General features: G+C 38.1%; 2 protein-coding genes across 3 annotated transcripts; one reads left to right on the forward strand and one right to left on the reverse strand.

Annotated features, from left to right (window-relative positions):
• Positions 1–259: 259 nt before the first annotated feature.
• On the reverse strand, positions 260–16320 carry aup1 (AUP1 lipid droplet regulating VLDL assembly factor). The gene is made up of 12 exons (XM_004073564.5): positions 16020–16320; positions 15257–15394; positions 13914–14064; positions 13353–13540; positions 11337–11409; positions 10725–10798; positions 10522–10588; positions 5780–5888; positions 5547–5684; positions 3762–3901; positions 2590–2678; positions 260–639 (listed from the first exon to the last, which is right to left on the reverse strand). The coding sequence occupies exons 1-12, from the start codon at positions 16058–16060 to the stop codon at positions 594–596; spliced, it is 1254 nt and encodes a 417-aa protein (XP_004073612.1). The 5' UTR covers positions 16061–16320; the 3' UTR covers positions 260–593.
• A 1943-nt stretch (positions 16321–18263) lies between these two features.
• ctsf (cathepsin F) lies at positions 18264–26201 on the forward strand. 2 transcript variants are annotated; one of them, XM_004073565.4, is made up of 14 exons: positions 18264–18713; positions 19532–19642; positions 19936–20017; positions 20532–20587; positions 20667–20739; positions 21736–21849; positions 21943–22091; positions 22180–22276; positions 22386–22466; positions 23763–23882; positions 23992–24056; positions 24578–24668; positions 24811–24869; positions 25622–26201. In XM_004073565.4, exons 1-14 carry the CDS (start codon positions 18465–18467, stop codon positions 25694–25696), a joined length of 1422 nt encoding a protein of 473 aa, XP_004073613.1. In that variant the 5' UTR covers positions 18264–18464; the 3' UTR covers positions 25697–26201. The 2 variants fall into 2 exon arrangements, with proteins under 2 accessions (XP_004073613.1, XP_011478802.1); XM_011480500.4 differs by having other exon boundaries at positions 18273–18713; positions 20529–20587.
• The last annotated feature ends 532 nt before the right edge of the window (positions 26202–26733 follow it).

Genomic DNA, 26733 nt, shown 5'->3' on the forward strand with positions numbered 1-26733 from the left:
CAGGCTGGGAGACCTCTTAATAAAAAACGGCAACGTTTTCAGTATCTGCAGGGTGATGCAGCTTCTTATACCATCAGCAGAACAGAAACATCCAGATCTTCAATGCAAAAAGCCTGTTTTATAAACTCTGGAACAGGAAGACTAAGCTAATGGAATCAAAAAACTGAATCTCATCTGGTTCTGCTGGATCTCCAAGGTGAGTCTCAATTCAGAACTGTGAAATTTTGAGTGATAGAAAAATAAAAACACCCCATGAACATTTATTTTCAAAGCAAAGTCAAGCTGAATTTTATTCTCCATCAACAACTCTGGACATTATAAAAATAAATACAGGATTCACAGTTGGTGGATTGTTATACAAACTGTTATCAAAATTAGGTTTCTGCCAGAATGATGAATTAAACACATGCATAAATCACCGTTTCATGAATGTATACATGTTCTGAATACTCAATGCTAATATCTGCAAACGACAAAACCAGCTTTTCTCCACCAGATCCAGTTTTACAGAATATAAAAATCACCATTCAAATTAAACAGCTACGCATCTCCAATACGAGCAGTTTTCAACGACGGCTTGTCGCCAACTGTGTTCACTGGCCGTCCTCCTCCTTCAGTCCATGCTTTTCAATGTAACGTCTGCAAGAGAGGATCAAACAGTGGTTATCAGGAGCTTGTACCAAAGTCTGGGAGAATCCTTCATTCTGATTGGCTGCAGGGTGTCCAAAGAAATTAATAACGAACATTTAAAAAAGCTCTGTCTTGTCTGTGATTGGCTGTGACATACGTCACTCTAAACTGAAAATTGTGAACGCCCAAATCAAAGATGGGGGGGAGGGGGACAATTCATCTGAAAACTTTTGTGTTGCAAACCCAAAAGTTTATTTTGAAAGCAAAGAAAAAGATTTTGAAAGAAAACATTTAATATTTTTTATATTTTTATATTTAAAAGTGAAGATTCTGATTGCAATTTAGGACGATTTGATCTAAAAACTGTGACTTTTGTTTGCAATGTGATGGCATAAATATTACTTCATACATATGGACGTTTTTTATCCCTTGAACAGCACACAGGCTACTTGCACAGTGCAGCAGAAGAATGATAGTAAAAGTACTACATGTTGTAGTTGTTATCATTGTAGTATTTGTAGTTGTTGTGGACTAATATTATGCAGATAATATTCTGTACAACAATAACTATTATCATTTTGAATATCTAAACCCCAATCAAAACTGAGACAGTTGCTCATCCCAACAAGCCACGCCCACTTTGATATGGTTAGAAGATTGGACAAACATAACAGAACTGCCCAACCCTTAGGGGGTTTAGGTCACGCCCAGGCCCTGCCTGTTTTGGGTTTTGTGGTTTGTTTTTTCCTAGAAATCTTTGTCCTGCCAATTACTTAGAATAGGCATGTTTAGGAAATCAGAATCTGGATTTACCTGACAGAGGGAGATTCTAACATTAAATAAAAATACAAGAAAACCAACATTCCTACAATGGGAGACATTCAAATTGGTAAATTGACCATGAATTTATTTCCAACTATGAAAGAAAAAACATCATTTATGTTTTTACCTTAATGTAGATGCTAAATTAACTTTAGAGCTGAAGTGGTTTAATAGATATTCGCATCTAATGGGTTAAATCGAAAATTTTGTTACAGTCAAAATATAAACAAATCTGGAAACACAGCAAAAGGTCTTTAGGATAAATTATTACAAAAAACAATTTCAACAATTCTTTAACATTGTACAAGCTACAGTGACTAATTGTGTCCACTTGGGGGCAGCACACGGCCTTTGAAACACCTGTCAGTGATGTCAATATCAGGGTATAAATTTAAGATTTCTTTAGGCCTTTCTTATGAAAAATTAAGACAAATTTTCTGCCTATATTCAGAACAATAATTTAGCGAAGCCACAGGACATTTAAATGTGAAATACAAATAAACAACAAGTTAAAACGTAACAAATAAAAATTTGACAACTGTGAAAACTGCTTGGTAGTTATTGGAGCACGCCGTTTGTGACGGAGGCGGAGCCCGCCGTTTGTGACAGCTTAATACCTATGATTGATTTTTTTAGCGTTTCCTTTTGTTTACTAGAAACTACTTTTGTTTTCCTGAATGTTTTATTGTTTTTTGTTTAAGTATTGATTTCTGGAACTTTGTTTGGTTTTCTAAAATGTAATGCTGTTTTTTATTTTTTTCTCTAGTCTTTAAACCAATGTCCAGTGGACAATTCAAATTTAAATTTAAATTCTTGGTGAGAAATTAGATACGGAGAAGTTTCACACGGCACAATTTATAAGGCTTAAGATTTTTAAGGTATTATTTCCAAACTCCTACATTCAATGCTTTTGAACACACTTTAAGACCTCGCAGGTGTAGTGTAGCTTAGGTGGAGTGTCCCTTCTGAATCTGGGAGATCAAACCCTCGGTTGGGTCAAACCAACATCAGAACCTAAACACCTAATGACCTCCAGCATTTACAGCATCAGTGTATAAAAAAATTGCATCAGTAGAAAAAAGATGGATTTTCCAATCAATTAGTGAGAATTAAAAAAAAAAAGTCTAATTTTATTACCTTCGTGCAAAATTATACAGTGCCTCTTTTCTTTCCTGAAGAGACAAATGTCTGTCGACTGGAGATTTTCCAAAACTTTTGGCAGCAGGCTGAGGGAAAAAACAAACATGTTTATACTAAGGTTACCATAAAATGAAGCAGATGCAGCACAATTCTGTAGAACAACAGTCAGTAAATTGCAGCAGGATCGAAGTTCTCTTTGTTCCGATGTCTGCTGCTGCCTGAAGGACGTGTGAAGATGCATCCTAACGTGTTATTAACTTCACACGTTCACATTTCCTTTGATCATTCTTTGAATTGTTGTGAGACTAACCCGACTACATCGCTTTTTTGTGTCGGTTTCTTTTGCTCTTTTCAAAGGTTCATTACCCAGCATGCAACACCCACACCAAGGATTTAAACATTTAACTAGGGCTGCACGATATGAGGAAAACTTGCGATATTAGAGATTAATATTGCGATAACGATATAGTTTGCGGTATATAAAAAAAATAGAAAAATGCCAAAAACATCATTCCCATTTCATTGCAACAGTTTAAAATTATACTCCAAATGACCTTCATCGACATAGATGACAAACATCTAACATAATAGGCCTCCATCTGATTGGTAAACAATGGGAAGGCGTCCATCTGATTGGTCAAAGCATAAAGGGATTTATTTGATTCGTTAAAAGCGTCAAGCTGCCGTAAGATTGTTTTAACGCATTTTGGGTTTACGATTTATTGCGATATTCGCAAGTCTTTTGCGACATGCCTATTGCAGAGCTGGATATTGCGATAACGATAAATTTGCGGTATATTGTGCAGGCCTACATTTAACTATCCTGTTTTGTAATGTTTGTAACCTGTCAGTTTAGCATTTACACAGAGTATAACTGACAAAACAGATCAAGTTAAAAGGTTTTACGATTAAGGAACAAAAGTGATTCATAATGGAGTAAACAAAAACACTACAGCTAAAAAAAAATAAAATATTTTTAAAATATAAAATAAACATTAAGTGTAACTCAGTAAATTTGCTATAGACGAGCAGTTTTTGCCCAGAGGCTTCCCTAGTAAAGAAAATCTGCGTAATGTAAAGATTATCATCAATCCAAATTTTAGACACTTTCATTTGTCGTGGCTGCAGAGGCAGGAAGGAGGTAAAAGCAGCATTTAGAATCATCAAACCTTAATGGCTGAAGCGGGACCAGAGGACAGACAGGCCACTGAAGAGGCCCCATATGCCGATGTGCCGGAAGCTTCCACCTCAGCGTCCTCTTTGTTCTCAAGCAGGTTTGTTATGGTGGTGTCAACACAGTTGGTTTTTGCTGAAGACAAAAAAAACGACAAAACGTTCAACTTGATACAATTTAGAAAAATGGGGGGGGACGGACGACACACACACTCATCGATTCAAAAGAAAAAGAAAAAAATAAGTTAAAACTGCCAGGAGTAAACTTTTAATATCAGCATATGTAAGCTGCGACATGTTTCAGGGCAATTGAAGGAGTGGCATATGTGTTATTTGTGCCCGAGCACCATTGACTATATATGGGAAGTGGACTGAGCGACTATGACGTCACCCACAGAAAACGGCTTACTTCCAACCATAGGAAGGTAATTCAGTCGCCTTTTTTTTTTGTAACAGCGCTGATTACTGTCCTGTTATCTTATGAGTATATTTTGCCAATATTTTCAACTTAAAGTACTGAGCAACAACACATCATCAGTAGGGTAAACCTAACCTGTCTCACGACGGTCAAACCCCAGCTCACGTTCCCCATTAGTGGGTGAACAATCCAACGCTTCACAATGATAGGAAGAGCCGACATCGAAGACATCAAAAAGCGGCGTCGCTATGAAGGCTTGGCCGCCACACGCCAGTTATCCCTGTGGTCACTTTTCTGACACCTCCTGCCTAAAACCCAAAAAGTCAGAACGATTACTGTCCTGTCAGTGATTGGACCGGCTCCATCAGAGTCAACCGTTTCTATGGCAACCGCACTCGCCAATTAGGAGTGAGCTTGTTGAAGTCCACACCCCTACCACTTGAAAGCGGGCCACACAAAATCTCCCAACAATCTCACGTCAAACATATCCAAACGTTGGACGTGGGCGCCAGCAGGCACCGCCTACTTTCACTAAGGCGTCTGATTGGCCAGTTTATAACCTGAATAACTTGAACTACAGAAAGAAATATCATGAAAAAATGTCAGATGATTAAGAACAAGAACACAAACTAGCAGAGCAAAAATGATTATTCTAAGCAAAATTTAAAAGCTGAGTGTAAGCTGTTTATTTCTCCATAGAGGTCTACGGGATTTTGGCTTCTTGGAACCGGCACAAATTTCCAGTTTGAAACGTGAAGGGGGAGGGGTCACTCAGTCCAGTTCCCATATTCGGTCAAAGCTCAGGACCGATGGTAAAAAAAACAAAAATTAAAACAAATAAAATAAAAGAGCTTGAGTGGATCTGGAGATGGGAAACCTACGAGCTAGCTCGAAAGTAGCCAGGAATCTGCTAAAAAAACCAGGAAGTCTTTGTGTTTTTATAAAAGGGAATCATCTACAGGGTCTACAGTGACAAAAGTGCTTAATTTTGTCAGGTTAGCCTTAACATAAACCCATTAAAACAGATTGACATGTCACAGGAAAGAGCTTTTTAGTGCAGAACTGCATGTTTTTCTGTGCGATAACAACACAAACTGGAGGTTTACCTACTGAACATAGGAGCTGTTTGCTCCAATATCCTTCAGTGGATCCACCACTTAATGGAAACATGATTGCAATGTTGACAAAGCTGCAATAATTACATGTAAAAAAAATCATTCATTTTTAAGTCTAGTGGCCCCCAGTAAATCTTAACATTAAATATCCTGGTGGAAGAGTTAATGGAAGAGCTAACCTTAATTCATTTTATTCTAAACATATGTGGTGATTAATACAAACATGCTTGTTAAAACTCTGGTCTTACCCAAGTCCTTGGTAATGACACTCAGTGGGACGTGAGGCAGAACGTCCTTCACCTGCTGAGCCATTTTAGCCAGCCGAGGATCGTCTGTACCTAAACTCTGGACCATGAAGCCGAGTCCAATGGAGCCCGGTGCTACGCCTGCGTGTTTAGGAAAATCCACCGCTGGTCAAGCTTCAGAACAACGAAACACGGTTCCACGGGTTCTGAGTCTCATTTCTCCATCATGGACTCACCTGTGCGAGACTGGGCTGGAGCTGGAGGATGTCTGCTTCGTTTGATGAACTCTGCTTTGTCACTTTTGGTGATTTTTGTGGAGACTACGCCAAGTTCACCAGCAAGCAGCTGAGCAAAAACAACCATGAAAGAGTGAATCACTAAAAGTGAGAACTATATGCTGCTTTAAATGGACCTATAGAGTGTTTTCACGTAAAGTCGGCAAAACTGCAGCTTCAGGACGACTCCAGAACTCGATTTTAAAGCAAAATGGTCAGTTCTTGCTGAGGGTCAGACAGAGAGGTTCAGTTCCACTTTAACTGTTTGCATTAAGCTGTCAGGAGGCAGGACGAGGTGGAAAATGTCCACATCTGATTGGTTCTTATTGTTGGAGTTCTGCTAAATGCAAGTACATTATTCTCATGGGAAACTGGAAAATTAATATTGACTCAGAGTATGAATATTAAGCTGTATGCTTTACATTCATACAGAAAATGTATAAATGGATCTTTTAATCGAAAAAAAAAATAACCCGGTTAACTACTGACATTACTAGAACTGAATTGTGGTTATCAGCCAAATATAAACTAGTACTAATGAGTGAAGATAACATCAACTATAATATTCATATTTATTAGACTGGAAAGCTGTAGAAATGAACTAAATGATAGCAGCAGCCTTGAGGTCATTGGAAAACAATGTAGGTTTGATTTGATGTGGATCCTCTCCATCAACTCCTTTAATTAACTAAAATAAGACTCTTTTTGTTTCAGGTCAGGTTGGTCTCTATATCTGTGGTCTGCAACCTTTTTCAGCCCACAGGCCACATTTTCACAGACCGCCTGTAGTGAGGGTCTGATTTTTTTACTCCAGTTTACCTAAATTTTATCTTCATCCTCTGTAAAATATCTGCAGCAGCTTTAAACTTTATTCTTACACTAGATATGGTGTAGGAGCCATTAAAATGGGATTTATTTTTCCTTAACCCATACCTGTCAAAATGGAAGCTTTAAGAAGCTAGCAGATGGATTTTTGACACGTGACCGAATGACTTGTCACCCAAACAGGAAAACTCGAAAACCTGTTTTACTCATAATTATTTATCGCCCCCCCGGCCCATATTCAGAATTTTTAACTGAGTTTTCCGACTTCCTATCGACTATTGTCTTACATTCTGATCAAATTATAATATTAGGGGATTTTAATATTCATGTTGATGACCCCAGTGACTGCCTAAGAAAGGCCTTTGCAGCTTTATTAGATGATGTTGGTTTCACCCAAAGTGTGAATGAACCCACTCACTGTCATAAGCACACCCTGGACCTTGTTCTAACCCATGGGATAGAGATGAGCCAGCTGAGTGTCCTTCCTCTTAACCCCATCATTTCTGATCACTTTATGATTACCTTCCAGCTTACACTGGAACATCCTTCTGCCCCAGTGAATAAGAAACAGCTTAGAAGAACCTTAACTGACCGTTCTGTCCGAGTTTAAACACACAGTTCAGCCAGTACTTAGTGATATTCTGAGAAAATACTCTGAGACCAGCTCCCATAGCATCACTCCTAGTATAAATGACCACTTTGTTAATGATGCCTTACAAGCCCTCAGGAGTACACTCGATGTTGTTGCCCCCTTGAAAACTAAGTTCGTCAGACAAAACCGAGTAGCACCGTGGTTTAACGCTGAAACTCGTTCTCTTAAACAAGAAACCCGTAAGTTGGAAAGGGAATGGCGCCGCTCCGGTTCAGAGCAGTCTCTGGATATCTGGAAACATAGCCTATTAAATTATAAAAAAGCTCTGCGTAGAGCTAGAAGCCAGTACTATTCTACCTTAATATCAGAGAATGGAAATAATCCAAGATTTCTTTTTAGCACTATTGCTAGATAAACTCGCAGTCAGAGCTCAGTAGAACCACATGTTCCTGTTTCTCTCAGCTCTGATGATTTTCTTACATTTTTCGATAGTAAAATCTCAAATATTAGACATAAGTTAAATCAAGTTATTCCTACTATCAGCCCAGAGCAGGCTGAAGCGGTAGAAATGGAGGCATCCATAGAAACCTCTGTCACATTAGACTGCTTCACTACTGTGGATCAAGCGGAAATAACATCAATTATTACGTCCTCCAAATCCTCAACGTGTCTGTTAGACCCAATTCCCACTAGACTTTTTAAAGAAACTTTTCCCCTAATTAATGATCCCATATTAACAATAATAAATGCCTCTCTGGAAACGGGTTACGTGCCACAGTCTTTTAAATATGCAGTTGTTAAACCTCTTCTGAAAAAGCCCAGTTTGGATCCTAGCATCTTGGCCAACTATAGACCGATATCAAACCTGCCCTTTATTTCTAAAATCCTAGAAAGAGTTGTAGTTAAGCAGCTTTACTGCCACCTACAGGAGAACAGCCACTTTGAAGACTTTCAGTCGGGGTTTAGACCTCACCACAGTACGGAAACTGCACTAGTTAGAGTCTCTAATGACTTGTTATTGGCCTCAGAAAAGGGACTACTTTCTATTCTGGTCCTGTTGGACCTCAGTGCAGCCTTTGACACTATCGACCACGGTATTTTACTCCATAGATTAGAGCAGGACATAGGGATCAGAGGATCTGCTCTCCAGTGGTTTAAATCCTATCTGTCTGATAGGTATCAGTTCGTTAATGTAAATGGCCATTCCTCTCAGTGCACTCGAGTCAACTATGGAGTCCCACAGGGCTCAGTCTTGGGACCGATCCTGTTTACGCTTTATATGCTACCCCTAGGAAACATAATCAGGAAACACAGCATTAATTTTCATTGTTATGCCGACGATACGCAGTTGTATTTATCCATGAAGCCTGACCAGAATGACCAGATAGAGAAACTGAACGCCTGCATCAGTGACATCAAGACCTGGATGACAATTAATTACCTCCTCTTGAACCCAGAAAAAACTGAGGTCATTATACTTGGTCTTAAAAACCTCAGAGATACTCTGTCTGCTCAGATAGTCTCCCTGGATGGCATAAGTATAGCCCCCAATTCCACAGTTAGAAACCTTGGGGTTTTACTTGACCAGGATTTATCATTTAAGGCTCACATATCTCAGGCGTGCAGAACTGCCTTTTTTCACCTGCGGAATATTGCTAAGATCAGAAATATACTTTCTAAGAGTGATGCTGAAAAATTCATCCATGCATTTGTTACGTCGAGGCTGGATTACTGTAACTCCTTGTTAGCAGCGTGTCCTAAGAGTTCCTTAAGAAGTCTCCAGCTTGTTCAGAACGCAGCAGCTAGATTGTTAGCTGGAACTAGCAGAAGAGATCACATCACTCCTGTGTTAGTTTCGCTCCATTGGCTCCCAGTTGATTCCAGAATCAAGTTCAAGATCCTCCTGTTAACCTATAAGGCCTTACATGGAATGGCCCCGTCCTATATTAAGGACCTCATAGTCCCTTACCATCCAATCAGAACACTTCGCTCGCAAAATGCAGGACTGCTTGTGGTTCCTAGAATTAGTAAAAGTACGGTTGGAGGTAGAGCGTTTAGCCACCAAGCCCCTGTCTTATGGAATAAACTCCCAGCTCATGTAAGAGAGGCCGATTCAGTTTCTACATTCAAAGTTAGACTGAAAACATTCCTCTTTGGACAGGCTTATTGTCAGACTAGTTAGTATTCAGAGATTATTTAACTTAATGTTAATTTGTTTAAATTAAACTTAATAACTATTTATTTTTAAAGGCTGCTAGAAGTTGAAGCTGGGGTAACTATGGTGCACTGGGGTTCTGTCCTCTTTCCTTTTTTACTTCTACCCTTCCTCTCCTCTATTCTTGATCATAATTTATCATTTAGTTCTCCATGCCTCTGTTTGGTGCCGTGCGATTCATGTATTGTCCCTCTTTTCCTCTCCCCTCCTGGGGAGTGGGAGTGCTTCCAGATTCCAGTTGGTTCATCCGTGCTCCAGTTCCTGACCGTTTACCTCGCCTTCGCTCCTGCTCCTACACCTGGCTGTGGATCCTGTCTCCGGCTCCCCTGACTGTCCCCACAACCACGGCTGGATGAAGCTCGTCTGCTGGACTTTTATATATGTAGTTGTAGATTTTGATAAGTTAATTCTTCTCTAAGATTTCTGGTAAATCGCCTGTCCGTCCTGGGGGAGGATCCCTCCTTCATGTGGGCACCCCTGAGGTTTCTTCGTTTTTTCCGGAATCCGTTTTTTTTGGGAGTTTTTCCTTACCGCGAAGGGGGGTCTAAGGGCAGGGATGCCAGTATAGCTTAGTAAGTTTGTTAGTTCATTTTAGTATTTTCCTATTGAACTCTTTGTATTCGTGATCCTTTTGAGTTCATGTTTTACTTCGAAGCCCATCGAGACGACTGTTGTTGTGATTTTGGGCTATACAAATAAAATTGAATTGAATTGAATTGAATTGAACTTGGCAGGCATCAAGAATGAATCCAGACGTTTTCAAAAATAAAACTTCCTTCAGAACCAGATTATAAGTAAAATGGAAAAAATGTAGGTCACGTTTTTTTCCCCTCTGCAGCCCGTTACCAACTGTCCCATGGACCGGTACCGGTCTGCACCTCGGCGGTTAGTGACCACTGATCTATACAACTCGTTTTTACTTTCATAGCTAATCTGATACAACTGGATATGACCAACATGACTGGATCTGTGACGTCAGTGAAAACACTCTCTACACCAAAGAATTGGCCTCATCTTGAAATCTGGGATTTTTTTCTTCTTCCCTTTTCTTTTCAAATTGTATGAGCTTACCTCCTGGACTTTGTTGGCAAATTCCTGTGCAGACTCGCCGTCTTGTCTGGAAACCGGTGGGAGCCAACTGGAAAGACAAATTAAAAAATTCAAACTGTAAATAATCCAATTACTTTCTTGTTGTAAAGAAAAAAAAACTCTGAAGTTTCACATGAATCTAAAATTATAAAATGGCAGAAATAAAGACACAAATGAGTTAGTACCTTACATGATACACTGTACATGGAACAAAAAAGGTCCATAAGAGCTCCACCAGCCAACTGGACTCTGCTGTGTTCTGTGGAGGAAAAAACCACGACGGTTCATGGAGCTCAGCTCTCCGAACTATCCCACAAATGCAGGAATTCAGAAATTATGGTAATCTAGAAAAACACAGGCGACACTAAACGATTTCCAGTAAATTCCAGGACGATTCACCGATTTTCTTTTTAACCAATATTCCACAACTGGATCACTTTCTTTAAAAATGTATTCCTATTTGATTGCTTGAAATAAACCATTAAAAAAAAAGGACTATCTGTACATTTTGTTCCAACGTTTGATTATTTTTTGCTACACAAACATCAAAAATCATCTAAAAAGCATATAGGAATGTCCTTAAAGTCAATTGATCTCCATCTTTTTAGCGTTCACATCTTATCATTTTATAGAACAGTGATTAATTGTCTGATCTTCTTTGGTTGCTTTTTTTCCCTTTTGATAGTTAAGTTATTCTGTGGCCTTTGTGAGATTTTCTTGATTCTAAGAAGAGAACCAACACCTGAGCATACATGTATCTAATAAGACGACCAACATATCTAGACAGAAGATCTTACCAGGGACACCAGTGGCCTGGTCACCCGTAAGGCCGCAGGTTGGACAGACTCCGTCAGTGAGAAAGGCAAAGAACTGAAAGACAAAACCAATGTCAAAATATAAAATGTAATCTTTTGTTTGTTATCTGGTTCTTCAACGTAAACACAGCGTCCTAAACATTTGGATGCTGACAGCTTTTCCTCTTTACATCCCCACAATAAAGCTGCAGTGAAGCAAATTCATTGGGACTCGTGTGTTTGGTCTCTACATTGTTCTTTGGGCTTTTCTTCTTTTGTTGCACTGCCATCACTTCCTCTTCGTGAATGTTCAAGAACAGGTAACACACACAACACACTGGAACACAACAGCAGCGTCTTAAATTATAACGATGCTCTCATTAAAGTGAAAGTCTGAGATGTTTTTATACTTGTTCCCCTTCTTTTAAATGCGCTAGGATGTTTAATCAAATGCTTTTGTGTCAAAAAGATGATTTATATAATTTTATTTTAATTTTAAAAAAACAGAAAAATTCCAACTTTCTTACATTTTTCTCTGTTTTCTTGTAGAGTAGAATATTTTTTATGGTCATCAACTATGAATCAAGGCAACACTTTTAAACAGCTGCCTTACAGTATTATACCGCACTGCTTTCCCCAGAGGCGTAAGAATCATGAAGTCATGAATACAGTAAAACCAGAAGCAGCTTGAGAACAAAAGCAGTTTCAATATCCAGAAGAAATTCAGTCTAATATCAAATAAACTCTAAAGTCGTGTTAATTAGAGTAACAGGATTTATCCTGCCTTTAATAATCTTAATAGTCACTTTTCAAATATTTGTGGGATCAAAGATTCCCCTCAGATGAACAAATGACCGCCCGCCCGCCCACCTCGCCCGCCCGCCCCCCCGCCCGTCCGTCCGTCTGCCTGTCCGCCGGTCATTAACTGGGCTTGTTTAGCTATAAACAGCAAAATAGATTCAGAGCAGCTGAAAACAAAAACATGGTCGTCAGCATCTAACAGAACTTGAGCCTCTTAATAATCCTCTGTGTTTAACAGAAAACCTCAAAAAAATTTGTTCTTTTCCCCACAAACTGGAAGTGAAGCACACCACCTAATTTGAACACATTTGTAATGAAAATGTTACAGTAATGTTGTGTTTTCTACAAATCTTGTATCCTATTTTTTGTCTCGTCTGAAAATCAGAACAACCTGGCAGCCTTTATTTAGCTCGGCTTCTAATGAATTTTATTATGATGTCTTATGAGTATACATAATTATTAATTATTCATTTTAATATTCATAACATGTGCATCTATCCCCAGAGGAGGAGGTCCCAAAAATGAGCATTTCCACTTACCAAATGTATTCCACACTCAGCCCAATGTTTACCTAGATTGATTAAAAGGATTTCTATTTTTATTTATTATTATTATTATTTTGGTGTACAGTATGATTAGCTCTATATAAAAAAATGCTTGACTTGTTTTTTTTAACGCAGAACAAACAAGCAGCAGCTTCAAACTGTAGGATAATTATGTGCAGAAACCGAACGTCTGAACTCTGGTTTCACTGAAAATCTGTGATCATTTCGAGGTTCTCCAAACTAAAGAACAAATGAATCAAGCTCTGCCGCTATTCTCAATTCTTCACCTTCATATTTGTATTATCCTGAATAAAAAAGATTAAAAAAAACAACTAAACATAGATAGAAAACTACGCATGGAAATATAATGACACATAGAAAAAAAGTGTTTCTGTCCTGATTATTATAGTTATCTGCTGAAATTCAAAGCAGCACTTCAAACAAAAACAACAAATTAGCTGAGCAAGCAGGAAAGCTTTCTGCACATAATCTCTTTAGATTCAGAGTCTGTGCATCTACAGATGGAGGTTGTTTTCAAACAGAATGGGATGTGCAGGTTTAAAAGTCCAGATTAATGCATTTAACTCCACATTCAAAGAAGGCTTTTTGATCATAACAAGAAATGCTGAGGGTACTATTGCTTTATCTAGAGGACAACAAGGCTGGCACAAACCTGAACTTCAGGAGACCAGCACGTCCGTTGGTGGTGTCCTCTTCAGGAAACAGCAGCAACGGCTGGGTGCCCTCAGTGGAGCAGTATCTCTGAAGAGACTCTCCAATCGCTGCCCGGCCAGATGCAGAATGGACTTCCATGAAGCCTCTGGCCCAGCACACAAAGCCCGTGGAGCCTTCTAACTGCGGCTGAAAAGCATGAAAAAAGCACAAAGACGGTATTTACTGTTCTATATTGAAAAGGTGCAGTTACAGAAACACTTGAAGCAAGAAAAATGTAAAAACTTTATACACAGGTGAAAATATATGATGTTTTTTGCAGACATCTACTCCACTAATAGCATACCCTGACATCCACAGTCATTTTTGGAGAAGAAAACGGGATTTCAGTTCTTTTAAATGTGTGTTTCGTACAATAATGTGCAAATTTCAAAACTTAAGCAACGCTGTTGACACATAAACTGACAAATGAATAAAAGTCTTCAAACTTTGTTAACAACAACCTGATTTCCCACTGAAGAACTGCTCAAATGTGTATAACTGTACAATTGTGAGCACTTACTGTATTGCATGGGGTCAGGAGGTTGAATATGTTGTGGTCAAACTCTGTTACGTGATTGCATATGTACAACTTGATGTTTCTGTCTCTGGACCGAGGGTTTTTCTGTCTCACATGCATCCCCAGGACTGAGCACATGACCCTCACAATAAATCTGAAAGGAAACAATATTTCACTGAAAACAGCCGAAAGTACAAAGAAAAATCAGAATTTGGCACGTAGTCTTGATTAAAACCAATAGGTGGCTTCATCCATCTGCAGAGCAGATTGGTAACTAACTCTGGGGTGTATTCCAGAAAGCATGTTTAAACTACCATGACTTTAATGACCGGATATGAGTTAGCGTAATTACGCCCTGGGTTAATGCAAGTGCACGGCAAGTACATAAAGACATTCTCAATGGATCGCCGATTTCCGGAGTCACCATGGAAACGCGTGGTGAAAAAAAGAGAGCGCTATACTTCAGTGAGACGGAGTCTGAGATTTTAATGACGGCGTATGAAGATTATAAACCCGTCAAAAGAGTAATCCAGACGAATCAGAAAATGAAAGAGTTTATGCTTGGAGAAAAATAACGGACAGAGTAAACACATCAGTTTCTATCTTATTTCTATCTTCATTATGATGCATATATATATATATATATATATATATATATATATATATATATATATATATATATATATATATATATATATATATATATATATATATATATATAAAACTTAAATGAATTACTTCAATTAATAGCAAGTAATCGAGTTAAATTTATTCAACCTAATTTCTTCGTCTGTTTCTGTTTCAAAACAAACTAACCTTCAACTAAACCTATTCCAGACCAGGTTATGGTCAGAGCATGAGTTGCTATGGCAACTAATCATGCCCTGAAACATACCTCTGTTTTTGGAACCGAAAGCTGAGGTTATCCTCTTCCTTAACCCTTTAACTTACCGTGGTAACTCAAATAACCTGCTTTTTGGAATACCGCCCTTATGTCTGTGTTCTAAATATGTGAGCAACTAATAATAATGATATTTTCATATTATTACAAAACAACTAATTATGTCACATGTATCAGGAAGACATTTTTAAATAATTATGAAATACAAAGTAACGGTTTTGCTTTTTAGTACAATATTTGTCTAAATTTGCACTTACATTTGCTTGGGAATAACTAGAAATGCGGCTTATTTTGTTTATGACTTAAATGTAATTTAGCTATGCAAGACCACTGCCCTTTACTACAAAAGAAATGGGCATATTTAATAATAATACTGTTATAAAAATAATGTGCTGTTGGGTAATAATGATCAGGACAGGTTTTTGATTATCCAGAAAATACTTGCCTTCGAAGGAAACTTTCTGGAATTGCACAGCTAACCAGAAAAATGTGAACTCCAACAAAAATCCGGATAAACATCAAACAGATGCCGACTGGAAAGTAAATCAGCAACAGTAGAAGAACTACTGGATCTTTGGGAAACCTATGCAAGGAGAAAAAAAAAAGTCAGAATAAAATGTAAAAAAAAAATGTTTAATACATTAAAGTAATAAGCATTTCATACCAGCATTTTCACGTTAAAAATAAATGAAGTTATGACAGTTATGGGAAAATTCCTCTAACTTCATTTGTTTGGGAAAAACTACAAATAACCCCCCCCCCCATTTGTATTCCTTTAGCCTAGGACAAACTGGACTAACTACTGATAACTACAACCAAGTTATATTGGAATTAAAAATAGGACCTCCCCCCCAAAAAACTATGTTTTGGTATTTTGACACAATTTATTTGGGGATATTAGACAGAGAGACCCGTACGACTTCAAAACAAAAAGTATGTGCTAGTACTAGAGCATGACGTGTACAAAACACATACTAGCAAGCATCAAATTAAGTTAAATAATAAATAACACCAACGGCTAATTAGATCCAGGTCTGAAACACACATGAATTCTTCTTGTTAAAATTCTTAAGAAATATCCTTGATTCCAAAGAAATAACATTGTAAAAAAGCATTTAATTAAATGGCTTCTGACAAAAACAGCTTTCGACACAACCCCCTTCAAAGTTAGCTAATTAGCATTAGCTTCATAGCTATTGCTTACTTACCTATGAAAGTCAAACATGTCCTCGATGCCCCGAGTCTCCATGTCCGCCAGTTTACTAACGCTAAGAATACAACCTGATGCCTAAATATAGATTAGTCATAACGCTCAAGGCAGCGCAATGGTTATGCAGCGGGTCAACTAGGAAGAAATCTGCTTCTTTTTTATTCACAAGATCTGGCAAGATTAAAAAGGATCAAGAAAGCAATGTTAGCATAGCAGCTACCTACAATTACCTTTTTTTCCGCACAGCGTGAACCTGCTAATGCTAACAGGAAGTATAACGGTGGAACTTCCGGTGGGAATCCTCCAGAATAAAATGCACAATTTAAGCGCGATATCATAAATTACTTTTGAGTCACCATTGTTAGAAACATACCATTAAAGGGAATCTAACATATACATTTAGGAAGCAAAGCCTAAAATAATATTCAGTAAATTAAAGCCTGCTTGTTATCACAACCCACTTCAACCTGCTCAACTATTAGCCTATTCTGATTTTTAGGTTTCATGAGCACAACAAAGGAACAACTATGACATCTAAGCAAATTGCACATTTAGTAAAATTTTTTATGGTAAATGTATTAAGGATACAATGTTTTATTCTACAGCTAAAAAATGTGAAGTAATAGGCTTACCTATTGTTGTGTGTAGTTTTAGTGTTTAGTTAAAAATGTTCTATTGCTTGTTTGTTTTTGCTTACTTTTGTCCCTAGGTGCCCTAAATGATCAATTGTCTATATATCCTTTTCACGTCATAGATTTTTGCTTTTTAAAAAATTGAATACTTAAAAAAATATGTAAATGTAAACTTTTTTACAGAACAACTAAAACTTTTTTTGTTGCAACCAAAATGCCATTTAGCAATATCATGCGGCAGTTTCTCTAAAAAATAATAAATAAAATCGAATAATAATTATTTGGTCTATAATTAAATCATGTTACAAAATAATTACTATATTCATGAAAGTGTATTTCTATTACCAAACAGCGATGTTTAGTCTGCAAAAATACTTTTTAATAATTTGCTTCCATGTAAAGTGAACAAATTAAAACAATGTCCCAAAATGTAATCATCTTAAAATTTGTGTCACTTCTGTAAGTCTTCCCCTTACTACTTTTGTTGTTTAAAACTATTTTTGAAATTAAGTTTCAGTGATGTTTAAAAAAAATTAATTGAAAAACAATGTCATAATTGAAATGTCTTTTGGAAAATGCCTGCCCCCCCCCCACACACACACACTATTTCCCAAGGCAACAAATAGGAACAACATGACAACTGTCACTTGGGGGATTTTTTTCAACTTTTAATTTAATTAGGCTATATCAGGTAAGATACATAATTTAATGTATTTTTTATTAAACAATATTTAGTCCAATCATCCATTTTCATAACCTGTATATTCCTTTGAAGGTCACGGGGTTGCCGGTGCCTGTCCAGCTACTGCACCCTGAACAGGTCACCAGTCTGTTGCAGGGCAGACAATCACTCCCACACGCACACAACCAATTAACTCATGAAGCGTGTTTGACTGTGCGAGGAAGCCGAGGATCTGGAGAAAACCCATGAATGCATGGGAAGGACATGCAAACTCCACGTATAAAGGACCCAATTGGGATTTGAGCCACGGCCTTCTCGCTGTGAGGCAAAAGCGTCATCGGGCGCCACCGTGCAGCCCGATGTAGGGTCTAAACAATTACTTTTTATTGAACGTAATCTATAAAACTGTCTTAATGCAAAGCAGGCTAAACTGATGCAAAAAATGGTTCGTAAATATTTGCACATATAAATATATACTGAGGTATTATTTATGAGTTGAATGTGTTGCTTGTTTTTACTTTATAAATACTTTATAAATGTTGGTATAGGCTTAATGTTTCTTTTTTGAAGGATCTGATTGATGGAAAATACAAAATAAAATAAAAAGCTCAACTACGTCTTAATCTTCTTTTCCGTTTTGACTTGGTATCTTTACAAGGTCAGAAATAAGAGATAACTAAGTCATAATTTTGATTTAATGGATTTCTTCTGCTTTGGGAATAGGTGTCTTGTTATGATGCTTAGAAATAAGTTAATGCAGCATTTGACACAACATTCAATCTGATTAGGGAGGCAATTAAATATATGACTATTTAGTTGTGATTTATCAGTTGCGATTTTAAGACCTGTAACTACAAATTTGTGTAATTCTACTGAGAGACGTCTATATAGTGAACTCTCATCAGGATTTTCGATTTATTTGGGTACTGTCTCTTTAAGAAGGCCCCTGACAGGCTCCTCCCACAATCAGCTTCATATGTTTGGCAACAACAAGGATGACTTGCTTGTATAACCGCAACATCTAGCCCATTATCGATTTTATTTAGACTTTAAAACAAACATTCGCCTTTTTAACTGAGAGGACGCTGAGCTCCGATCCCTTTTGCCCCATCAACGCCCGCTGGTCAGCATGTCGGTCGGTTTCCGCTGCTGTGCGCTAATCCCATGGATGGTCCTGGCCGCCGTGCTGGGTTCGGTGCTCAGTTTGGGAGAAGATCTCGACCGGCCTCTGTTCGGGCCCCCGGGATCTCCCATTGGAGTTCATGAGTCCGACCCAGGCTTGAAGAAGGTGATGCTTTTCGCAGAGGAGCGATACAACCGGGGCTCCAACGCCATGCACCTCCGCAAAATCAGCCGGTTTGTCTCCGCCACCAAACAGGTAAAGATATTTATTGCGTCACTGTAACCTTATTTTTACCAATTATTTCATTTTACAATTTAAAACTATTATTTTTTCCAAAGATACTTTTAATCAGCGCATTTTACATCGTTAGAACCCTGTTGATTTGACATAATTTGCAAACATCATGCGTCAAGCTGGTTGACGTCATCAACGTCAAACTAGAAAAAAGATGAAATATTTTCAAAATAATAGCGGAAGTTGGTGGACATAAATATAAGTCATGGAAAACAAATGGCTAAATTGGTTTTGTATTATGTATTTTGTTTCTTTTTTTTTGGTACGTTTAGTACGAATAATTTAGGTTTTTAATAAACTCTCAATATTTCTGGTGAAGATTATTTATTTGTAAAAAAAAAAAAAGTTTCGAAATCCAAAATAAAATTAAAAAGTTAAGAAGTACATAAAATTTAACAAAATGCACCAGCATGTACATTTATGAATATCAAACAATTAATTCATCAGATCCATTTATTCAGTTTTCTTCAAATTCATGCATTTTTTTCAGGCAAATAACTACCTTCAGTTATTATTTTGATTAATTCATCCCTTAAAAGAAAACTTTTTTTTTCCAGTTTTTATCACTAGTTATGTGACATTTGATTTTCAGAACTTTATATATTTGGTTATGAAAATCCTAGGTACTGCAGAACCAATAGATTCATATTCACCTACAATATACCTAAATAAAATGCAACCGTTTTTCTAATTTCAGGGAAACGATTATAAATGCGTAATAACGTATGATGCATTTCAATACATGCTACTAATTCTTGTTTTGTTTAAAAATCATGCAGCTGGTTAAAGGAATCCGTTACACCATAACAGTGGAGCTGAGCAACACCCTCTGTAAGAAATCCGCCATGGTGAGGACATGTGACTTCTATCCAGAGACTCAGAAGCTGAAGGTAGGATTTGGTTTTTCGAGGTCACCTGTTAATGTGCTTGTAAAATGTTTACTGCCACTTTAAAAAAAAAAAAAAAAAACATGAGAATTTTTTTTTCTCTCAGTCTGACAAATTTGTCAACAGTCATATGGTCTTGAGTCATGAGTTTGACCTGAAATAACAGTCTAGAATTGTATAACAGTTGAACTTGTTTTGTCTTCCGAGAACTGTCCTCTATTATTAGCATTAATTCTCCAGATTAATGACTTTTGAAGCCCGCCACCTTTGTCCTCCTTTGTGCTTTTGTGTTTCAGACTGAGGTGTGTGTGTTTGAAGTGTGGGACATCCCCTGGCAGGGCACTTCAACCCTGCTTAAGCAGAAGTGCAGTCCTAAAGGTCAGTCAGCAGCGTGTCAGCATCTGAACTGGCTGACATCTCCGCTTCTTTAGATGTCTCCTACCTCACCTATGGATTACAGGGAATGGCGGTTTTCTCTCCCAAAGGAGCTAAAGTCAGTTCTGCCTTGTTATTGGAGGAGCTGTTTGCACGCTGGCGGAGCAGCACGTGGCAGGAATTACTAATCCTGCAAAACTGGCTGAAAGAATGCAAACCATGATAACTGCAGTGCCTGAACTCGTTCGCTGAATTGGACGTTCTCCAATAAATGTTATTTGTTCAATAGCTTATTGAGGTTAAGGATGCCTAAAATGTCTAATTCTTTTATCTGAAATCCACCTTTAGTTTTTTAAAATGACTTTCTATAAAATATTCTTGTAAATACATTTATATTGAAATCCTGCTTAATTAGTAACATTTGTGTTACTCTTTGTTGTAAAATCAATGTAGTCGTTTCCCTTTTAAAGTCATAGAAATAGAACATTTAGGAGGGAATCTGTCTGTCTCAAAGCAGCTGAAGTGGAAGAAACCAACAGGGTGGCGGAACCAACCAACAGCCAACCTGTGGAGGTAAGAATGGTTCGTCTTCCAGGTGGACGACAGACCAGCATCCCAACTTGTTGCCTGATTGTTCTGCTCCGTCTGACAGGAGTCTGTGCAGCTTCTGGGCCAGTTTAAAGACTTCATGGTTAAGTACAAGAAGGACTACAGCAGTCAGGAGGGTGAGTGGCTCCCGCAGTCAGAGCACATTGATTAAAAATACCAACAGTCGTGTCCGGCCTGCATGAAATCCTAAAATTCTCCAAACAGTCCCCATTTATTACCTTTAAGTGTCAAATAACTGTAGTTTTTTTGTGTGCAGGATTTTGCACTTTTAAAGCCATCTGATGTAAACTCTTCAAAAATCAGCTGAAGTTATTGTGTGCCAGGATTTGCTTTCTTTAAAGGATTAGGAAGGAAAGGCTGTGCTGTTCTCGATCATAAGTCCAACATTTCAGATGCAGCAGCATCTACTTATGAGTGTACAGTGTTTCCTCTTTTTCCTTCTAAAAATAACTTGTGATAGTTAAAATGTACAAAGTGGAATTTGATGTCTTAAGGCTGTAAAGCCATGCATTATGCATTTTATGCACTTTTCTCTGACATACATTAACATTTTTACACTTTTACTCAAAGTTCAAACCTTCATGGAGAAATTTGTATATCAGAATCAGAATCAGAATCAGAAATACTTTATTGATCCCACACGTGGGAAATTTGTTCGTTACCATAACAACTGACAGGAAAAAAAGAGTAAGAATAATATAAATAAAAATAAAAAAGAGAACAAGGAAAATGTGGTATAATTTAAAGAGCTATTTACATAACAGTGCAGGTAAAGAGATGTGCAAAAGAAATGTGCAAAATAAAGAAAAGAAAAAAAAAAAAAAATGTGCAAATGAATATACTGCAAATGAGTATACAATGAAAACAAAGATATGCTTGCTATCAAAGAAATATGCAAGTTTGGCAAACTGAATACATTCTGTATGCAGGAGAATGATTGACAATTGTCTGCAACCAATCAGGACGCAGAGCACAGTGCGCTGTTGAAAAGAATTGCACTGAAAAATAATGATTTCCTTTGTGACAGTTTAAGCTGCAGAGTCCTAAAAAGCTGAATAAATGTGTTGTTTTTGGAAAGTATTCATTCTAAATTGCTCTGTTTGGTCTGTCAGAGGCTGAACGGCGTTTACAGATTTTCCAGGAGAACCTGAAGACAGCCGAGAAGCTCCAGGCTTTGGATCAAGGTTCGGCTGAATATGGAGTGACCAAGTTCAGTGACCTGACTGGTACGTGTCTGCTTCCAGATTCTGATGATAAGACCCAGATTTTGTCTTTAACATTATAAAGGTTTTACGGTTGTTCGTCTGCGTTTTCCTCAGAGGAGGAATTTCGCTCCACATACCTGAACCCCCTGCTGAGTCAGTGGACGCTCCACCGGGGAATGAAACCAGCTCCTCCCGCCAAAACCCCCGCCCCTGACAGCTGGGACTGGAGGGACCATGGAGCCGTCAGCCCTGTTAAGAACCAGGTGGAAACAAGGAGAAGACCTCCTACAGAGGAAGACGACCGGATGTCTGCTGTGTATCCCTGCTGATGTGTGTGTGTGTGCTCTACAGGGGATGTGTGGATCTTGTTGGGCCTTTTCTGTCACAGGAAACATCGAGGGTCAGTGGTTCCTGAAAAATGGAACTTTGCTGTCGCTTTCTGAGCAAGGTACAGACATCTGCCGAGGTCCAAACTACCACCAACACTGCAGTTATACAACAGCATCCAAAATGAAGTTAGTGAATGTTTGACTGAATTATCGATCCATCCTCTTCAGAGCTGGTTGACTGTGACGGTTTGGACCAGGCATGCCGGGGCGGGCTGCCGTCAAACGCCTATGAGGCCATAGAGAAGCTGGGTGAGGAACGGCGACTCTGAAGCAACCTCAGATATCTCGTTGTCATTGCAATTTAAATTCCTAAAATGCACTTTTTGAGCTTTGAGCAGCACAAAGTTCTTTACAACCATAAAAAAACAAGACACACTGAAATTCATATGAAAACCAACCCACCCCTTTGCCCTCTTCTTCATTGACGCATGCACCCCATGACCCCACACACAATGTATACGGGCATAATAATTAAAGCCTTGGCTTCTGCCGTGAGGAAACGGTATAGTGGGAATCTGTTTACACCGGGAGCCAGCTGAGCAACAGGAACTCTGCCATAGTCCACACCACAGCTGTGAGGATGCAGTGCTGGACCCCGGCGGACCCAGTTAGGGCGATCGCCACGGTAACAACCACAGACTAAACAGGTCATAGGGAAACACTGAGGCTAAGATCATCATCAGAAGTTGAAATTACATACATACAATATGTTTAATTATATAAAGTAAATTAATTTAATACAGGAAAAAATGAGAAACGAGAAAAAAATTAGAAAAGATGATCTAAAAGCCATGTTAAAAAGGTGGGTCTTACCTAAAAAAAACCTCTATTTGCATTTTGTCAGACATGTTCACTTAAGCATGATGCTGAATTCAGACGTGTTTAACAGTGAAAAAAGGCTGCCAAATAAAAGGTCAAAAACATGAAAGTAAAAAAAAAAATCTACAGAGGTCAAAGCGTTAAAATAATATTCAAAAGGGAGTAACAAAAATGACAACAAGTGATTAAATCCTGCTTTTTCTTCCTAAGGAAAAAATGCTTTTCGGCTCCCATAATGTGTACATTTTCATTAGATTATTGTCACTTTTGCTAAGCAAAAAAAACAAAAACGCTGTTTGCTGTGAAGTGTTTCCGCAATCTAGAACTGACACAAAAATCCAGATTTTATTCCCTCTTTAATAATCTTGGGTGTTCAGATCCTTTGTCAAATTATAACCTAATCTTGACCACAACAAACAATTAAATTTATGATCTTTATTAGCTTTAAATGTTACTTGTAAAGTATTCTTACATTTGCTTTTACAAAAAACTGTGGAAGTTTAGCCATAAAGAAAAAGTCGAAGGCAGAATAAAGAGAAGTGTGGGTTTTAAAAAGGGCTTATGAAAACAAAGGGTCAGGGGCTTAGCACTGGCCCTTGCGGAATGCCATAAATACATTGGGAAGTCTAATCATCGGTTGCACATACTTCTGCCAGCTTTGGTTTTTTATTGTTATGTTTTCTAGCAATTCATGCTGATTGTTCCCTTCCTCCTGCTGCACCTCAGGTGGTCTGGAGAGCGAAACAGACTACTCCTACACAGGACACAAGCAGAAGTGCGACTTCACCAACAGGAAGGTGGCCGCCTACATCAATAGCTCTGTGGAGCTCCCCAAAGATGAGAGGGGTAAGAGGAGCAAAACCCACTGGCTCGTGTCAATGGTCTGTTTTAAAGACAGAACAAGTCTGCGGTGGACGTTCTCCTTTCACGTTTTTTTTTTTGTCTTTCTCCTCAGAGATCGCAGCTTGGCTGGCAGAGAATGGACCCATCTCTGTGGCTTTGAATGCTTTTGCAATGCAGGTGAGACATTTTATCTCACAGTTTCAACTATAAATGGATGGTTATTTTGGTTTTTAGCCCTTTTACTTCACATTTTTTGTGTTCCCGTAGTTGATGATGTTTTATTTCATACGTATACTTTGAGGGGAAGAAAGAAAAACAAAACAAATATCTGAAAGGGAGTGGCCAGAAGTAAAAGCCGTATTAATTCTCTACCCGGTGCCCTAGACCAATTTTCCTACTACACTAACACATCTATTATAGTCCTGTTCCCTCTCTAGTGATACACGTTCGTTGTAGGACACACACATATAGGTACTCATGCAAAGGTAAACACACACACACGTGGAAAGATCTGACACATTCTGCTGCATAAACACTCATTTAGTTCAATTAATTCCCAACACACCCAAATGCATCCTCACACAGTTCAAATTTACTGTAAGTATTAACAGCTATACCATTTATATCTTTTCTACATTTTGTATATCTACATATCTGTCCATAATCATAGTTCTGTATTTTTCTTAATCTCTTTCTAGTTCTATAAAAAGGGCGTTTCTCACCCTTGGAAGATCTTCTGCAACCCCTGGATGATCGACCACGCCGTTCTCCTAGTGGGATATGGAGAACGTAAGGATTTTATTCTACTTTATCCTCACTATTTTTTACTACTTTGATCCTTTAGGCCCTCCGTTTGTTTGCTTATCAACAGAAACAATACTAATTTTGTAAAATGCATTTGTATAAACTGTTTTTTTTTGTTTTTTTTTAGGTAATGGGATCCCATTCTGGGCCATCAAGAACAGCTGGGGCGAGGATTATGGCGAGCAGGTTATATACAAACTTTTTCTTCAAGTCCCACTCCGGTCATCTATTGATCTATTTTCAAAGTGTTCCGAGTGGTCTTTTAATAAAAAATTATGCCGTTTCTAGCCAAATTTTAAAAATCTGTCGTTTTCTATGACATAGTGTCTGCAGAGGGGCAGTGGTTCATTAGAAATTTGCCTCTGAGCTGTGGGCGGGACTGCTGGTGTGGGACAACCCCCTTCCCGTCACCCATCATTGGGAGCTCTCTGTTGCTCTCCTGCCAGCTCACAGCCCCTCACACCCCAAATCTAACAGTTTTGAGCCAGCTAAGACGAGGAAAACAAAGACGTACGAGGATCTAGTCGTCCATTAGTGAATCAGAATGGATCGGAGCAGGGAACTATTTTCTACGTCACAAATATGCTCTTTTTCAAATGGCATTTTTGTGTCCGCTCCTGATTCACAACAATTTGAAGAAGGAAATACACAGAAATGCAATTTTAAGATTCATTTTCTTTATACAGTATATGCTCTCCATCATCCAAAAAATGCCACAGGAACATATTAAAAACACAAAAAGCACGACTCTTTTCTGAGTGGGTCTTTAAATAAATAAAGTAAAAGATTACGCATGAAATGTAATATACCTGTAAAAAAAAAAAAACAGGTGTTCTAAATGCAAAACCTTTGATGTCGACCTGTGAATACAGCCACTACCAACCCGTTTGTTCATTTACACTGTGGCTCTTTTCAAGCTTGTTTATCTATTTTTCTAGGGTTACTATTACCTGCAAAGAGGTTCCAACGCCTGTGGCATCAACAGGATGGGCTCATCCGCTGTAATCAACTAAACACATTCAAAGCTACAGACGCATTCCAACATGGAGACGTGCTAACATCACCGCTGCTGCTGCTGTTCTGCTCTATCATCTTTACAAAACACATGAAGACTACAATCCAAGACTCCGTTAAACAAAGTTGCACAATTTAACTTCAGACCTCCTCTTCCTTGTCACTTTATCCAGTGAAAACTCCAATTCATCAAGCTTTACAGTATTCTTAAAACAAGCTTTGTGTGCATGATTCATACCAGCAGGTTTCCTCCAGCAATTTATAGAGATGCCGTGTAAAAATGCAGTATTGAGTGTAGTTCATTTTCCACTTGCAGTGACTGAGCCCAAAGCTTGAAGCCTCTTCAGCTTAACTGGAAGTTCTTTGAAGTATTATTGTGTTCCTGAAAGACTAGTACTTTGGTTTTACTGGGGTCTACACAATACTACACACCTGAAATGCAATTTTGACTGCTGTAATGATGAATTATGGGCAAAAACTAAATAAAGAGATTGGAACCATTAATTCTCTTGTGTATGGAAGTTTTTTTCTGGAGCATAATTAAAAATAAAATTCAATACCAGAAATGCATACATGTGTTCACTCCATTATTTAATAAATTGTTATGTAGCTCTTTGACCTTTTTGTGCCTCTGGATATTGAGGTGGTTTTAACTATGACTTTGGTAAACTATTGTAGGGATTTCAGTGATTTCCTATATTAAACCCTTGTGCTATTCTATGACCCCAGTTTTACTTTGATGTGTTCTCCCTACTATGACAAAAGTGGATGAAGGTGAAGAGGATTTCTTGTAATCCATGGACACCAGTGAAGATCACAAATCATTGAAGAAAAAAGGTTCAGAGAAGTGTCTAGTGGGTCTAGATGACCCAACTCCCAACGTTAAAGTGCCTAGCATAGCACAAGGGTTACATGGTACTTGATAAACTTTAGCATAAGTCTTTCCACACTTTAAGGGGAATCCTGGACTAAATCAACAATCCAGTTGGAGAGTATCTGCAATGGGAATGATTCCATATACACACATATATATATC

This window comes from Oryzias latipes, chromosome 10, assembly GCF_053564925.1.
Source record: "Oryzias latipes strain Hd-rR chromosome 10, Olatipes_Hd-rR_3.1".
In the NCBI taxonomy this organism is placed as follows: Eukaryota; Metazoa; Chordata; class Actinopteri; order Beloniformes; family Adrianichthyidae; genus Oryzias; species Oryzias latipes.

What these genes read in the sequence shown, in the direction of transcription:
- aup1 (XM_004073564.5), bottom strand. Translation starts at nt 16,060, where the DNA reads ATGGAGACTCGGGGCATCGAGGACATGTTTGACTTTCATAG. An exon ending in TGTACAGTGTATCATGTAAG is followed by an intron (nt 10,589 to 10,724) that starts GTACTAACTCAT and finishes TTGTCTTTCCAG; the next exon opens with TTGGCTCCCACCGGTTTCCA. An exon ending in TGTCATTACCAAGGACTTGG is followed by an intron (nt 3,902 to 5,546) that starts GTAAGACCAGAG and finishes TTTTGTCTTCAG; the next exon opens with CAAAAACCAACTGTGTTGAC.
- ctsf (XM_011480500.4), top strand. Translation starts at nt 18,465, where the DNA reads ATGTCGGTCGGTTTCCGCTGCTGTGCGCTAATCCCATGGATGGTCCTG. An exon ending in CAGAGACTCAGAAGCTGAAG is followed by an intron (nt 19,643 to 19,935) that starts GTAGGATTTGGT and finishes TTTGTGTTTCAG; the next exon opens with ACTGAGGTGTGTGTGTTTGA. An exon ending in GCTCCCCAAAGATGAGAGGG is followed by an intron (nt 23,883 to 23,991) that starts GTAAGAGGAGCA and finishes CTTTCTCCTCAG; the next exon opens with AGATCGCAGCTTGGCTGGCA.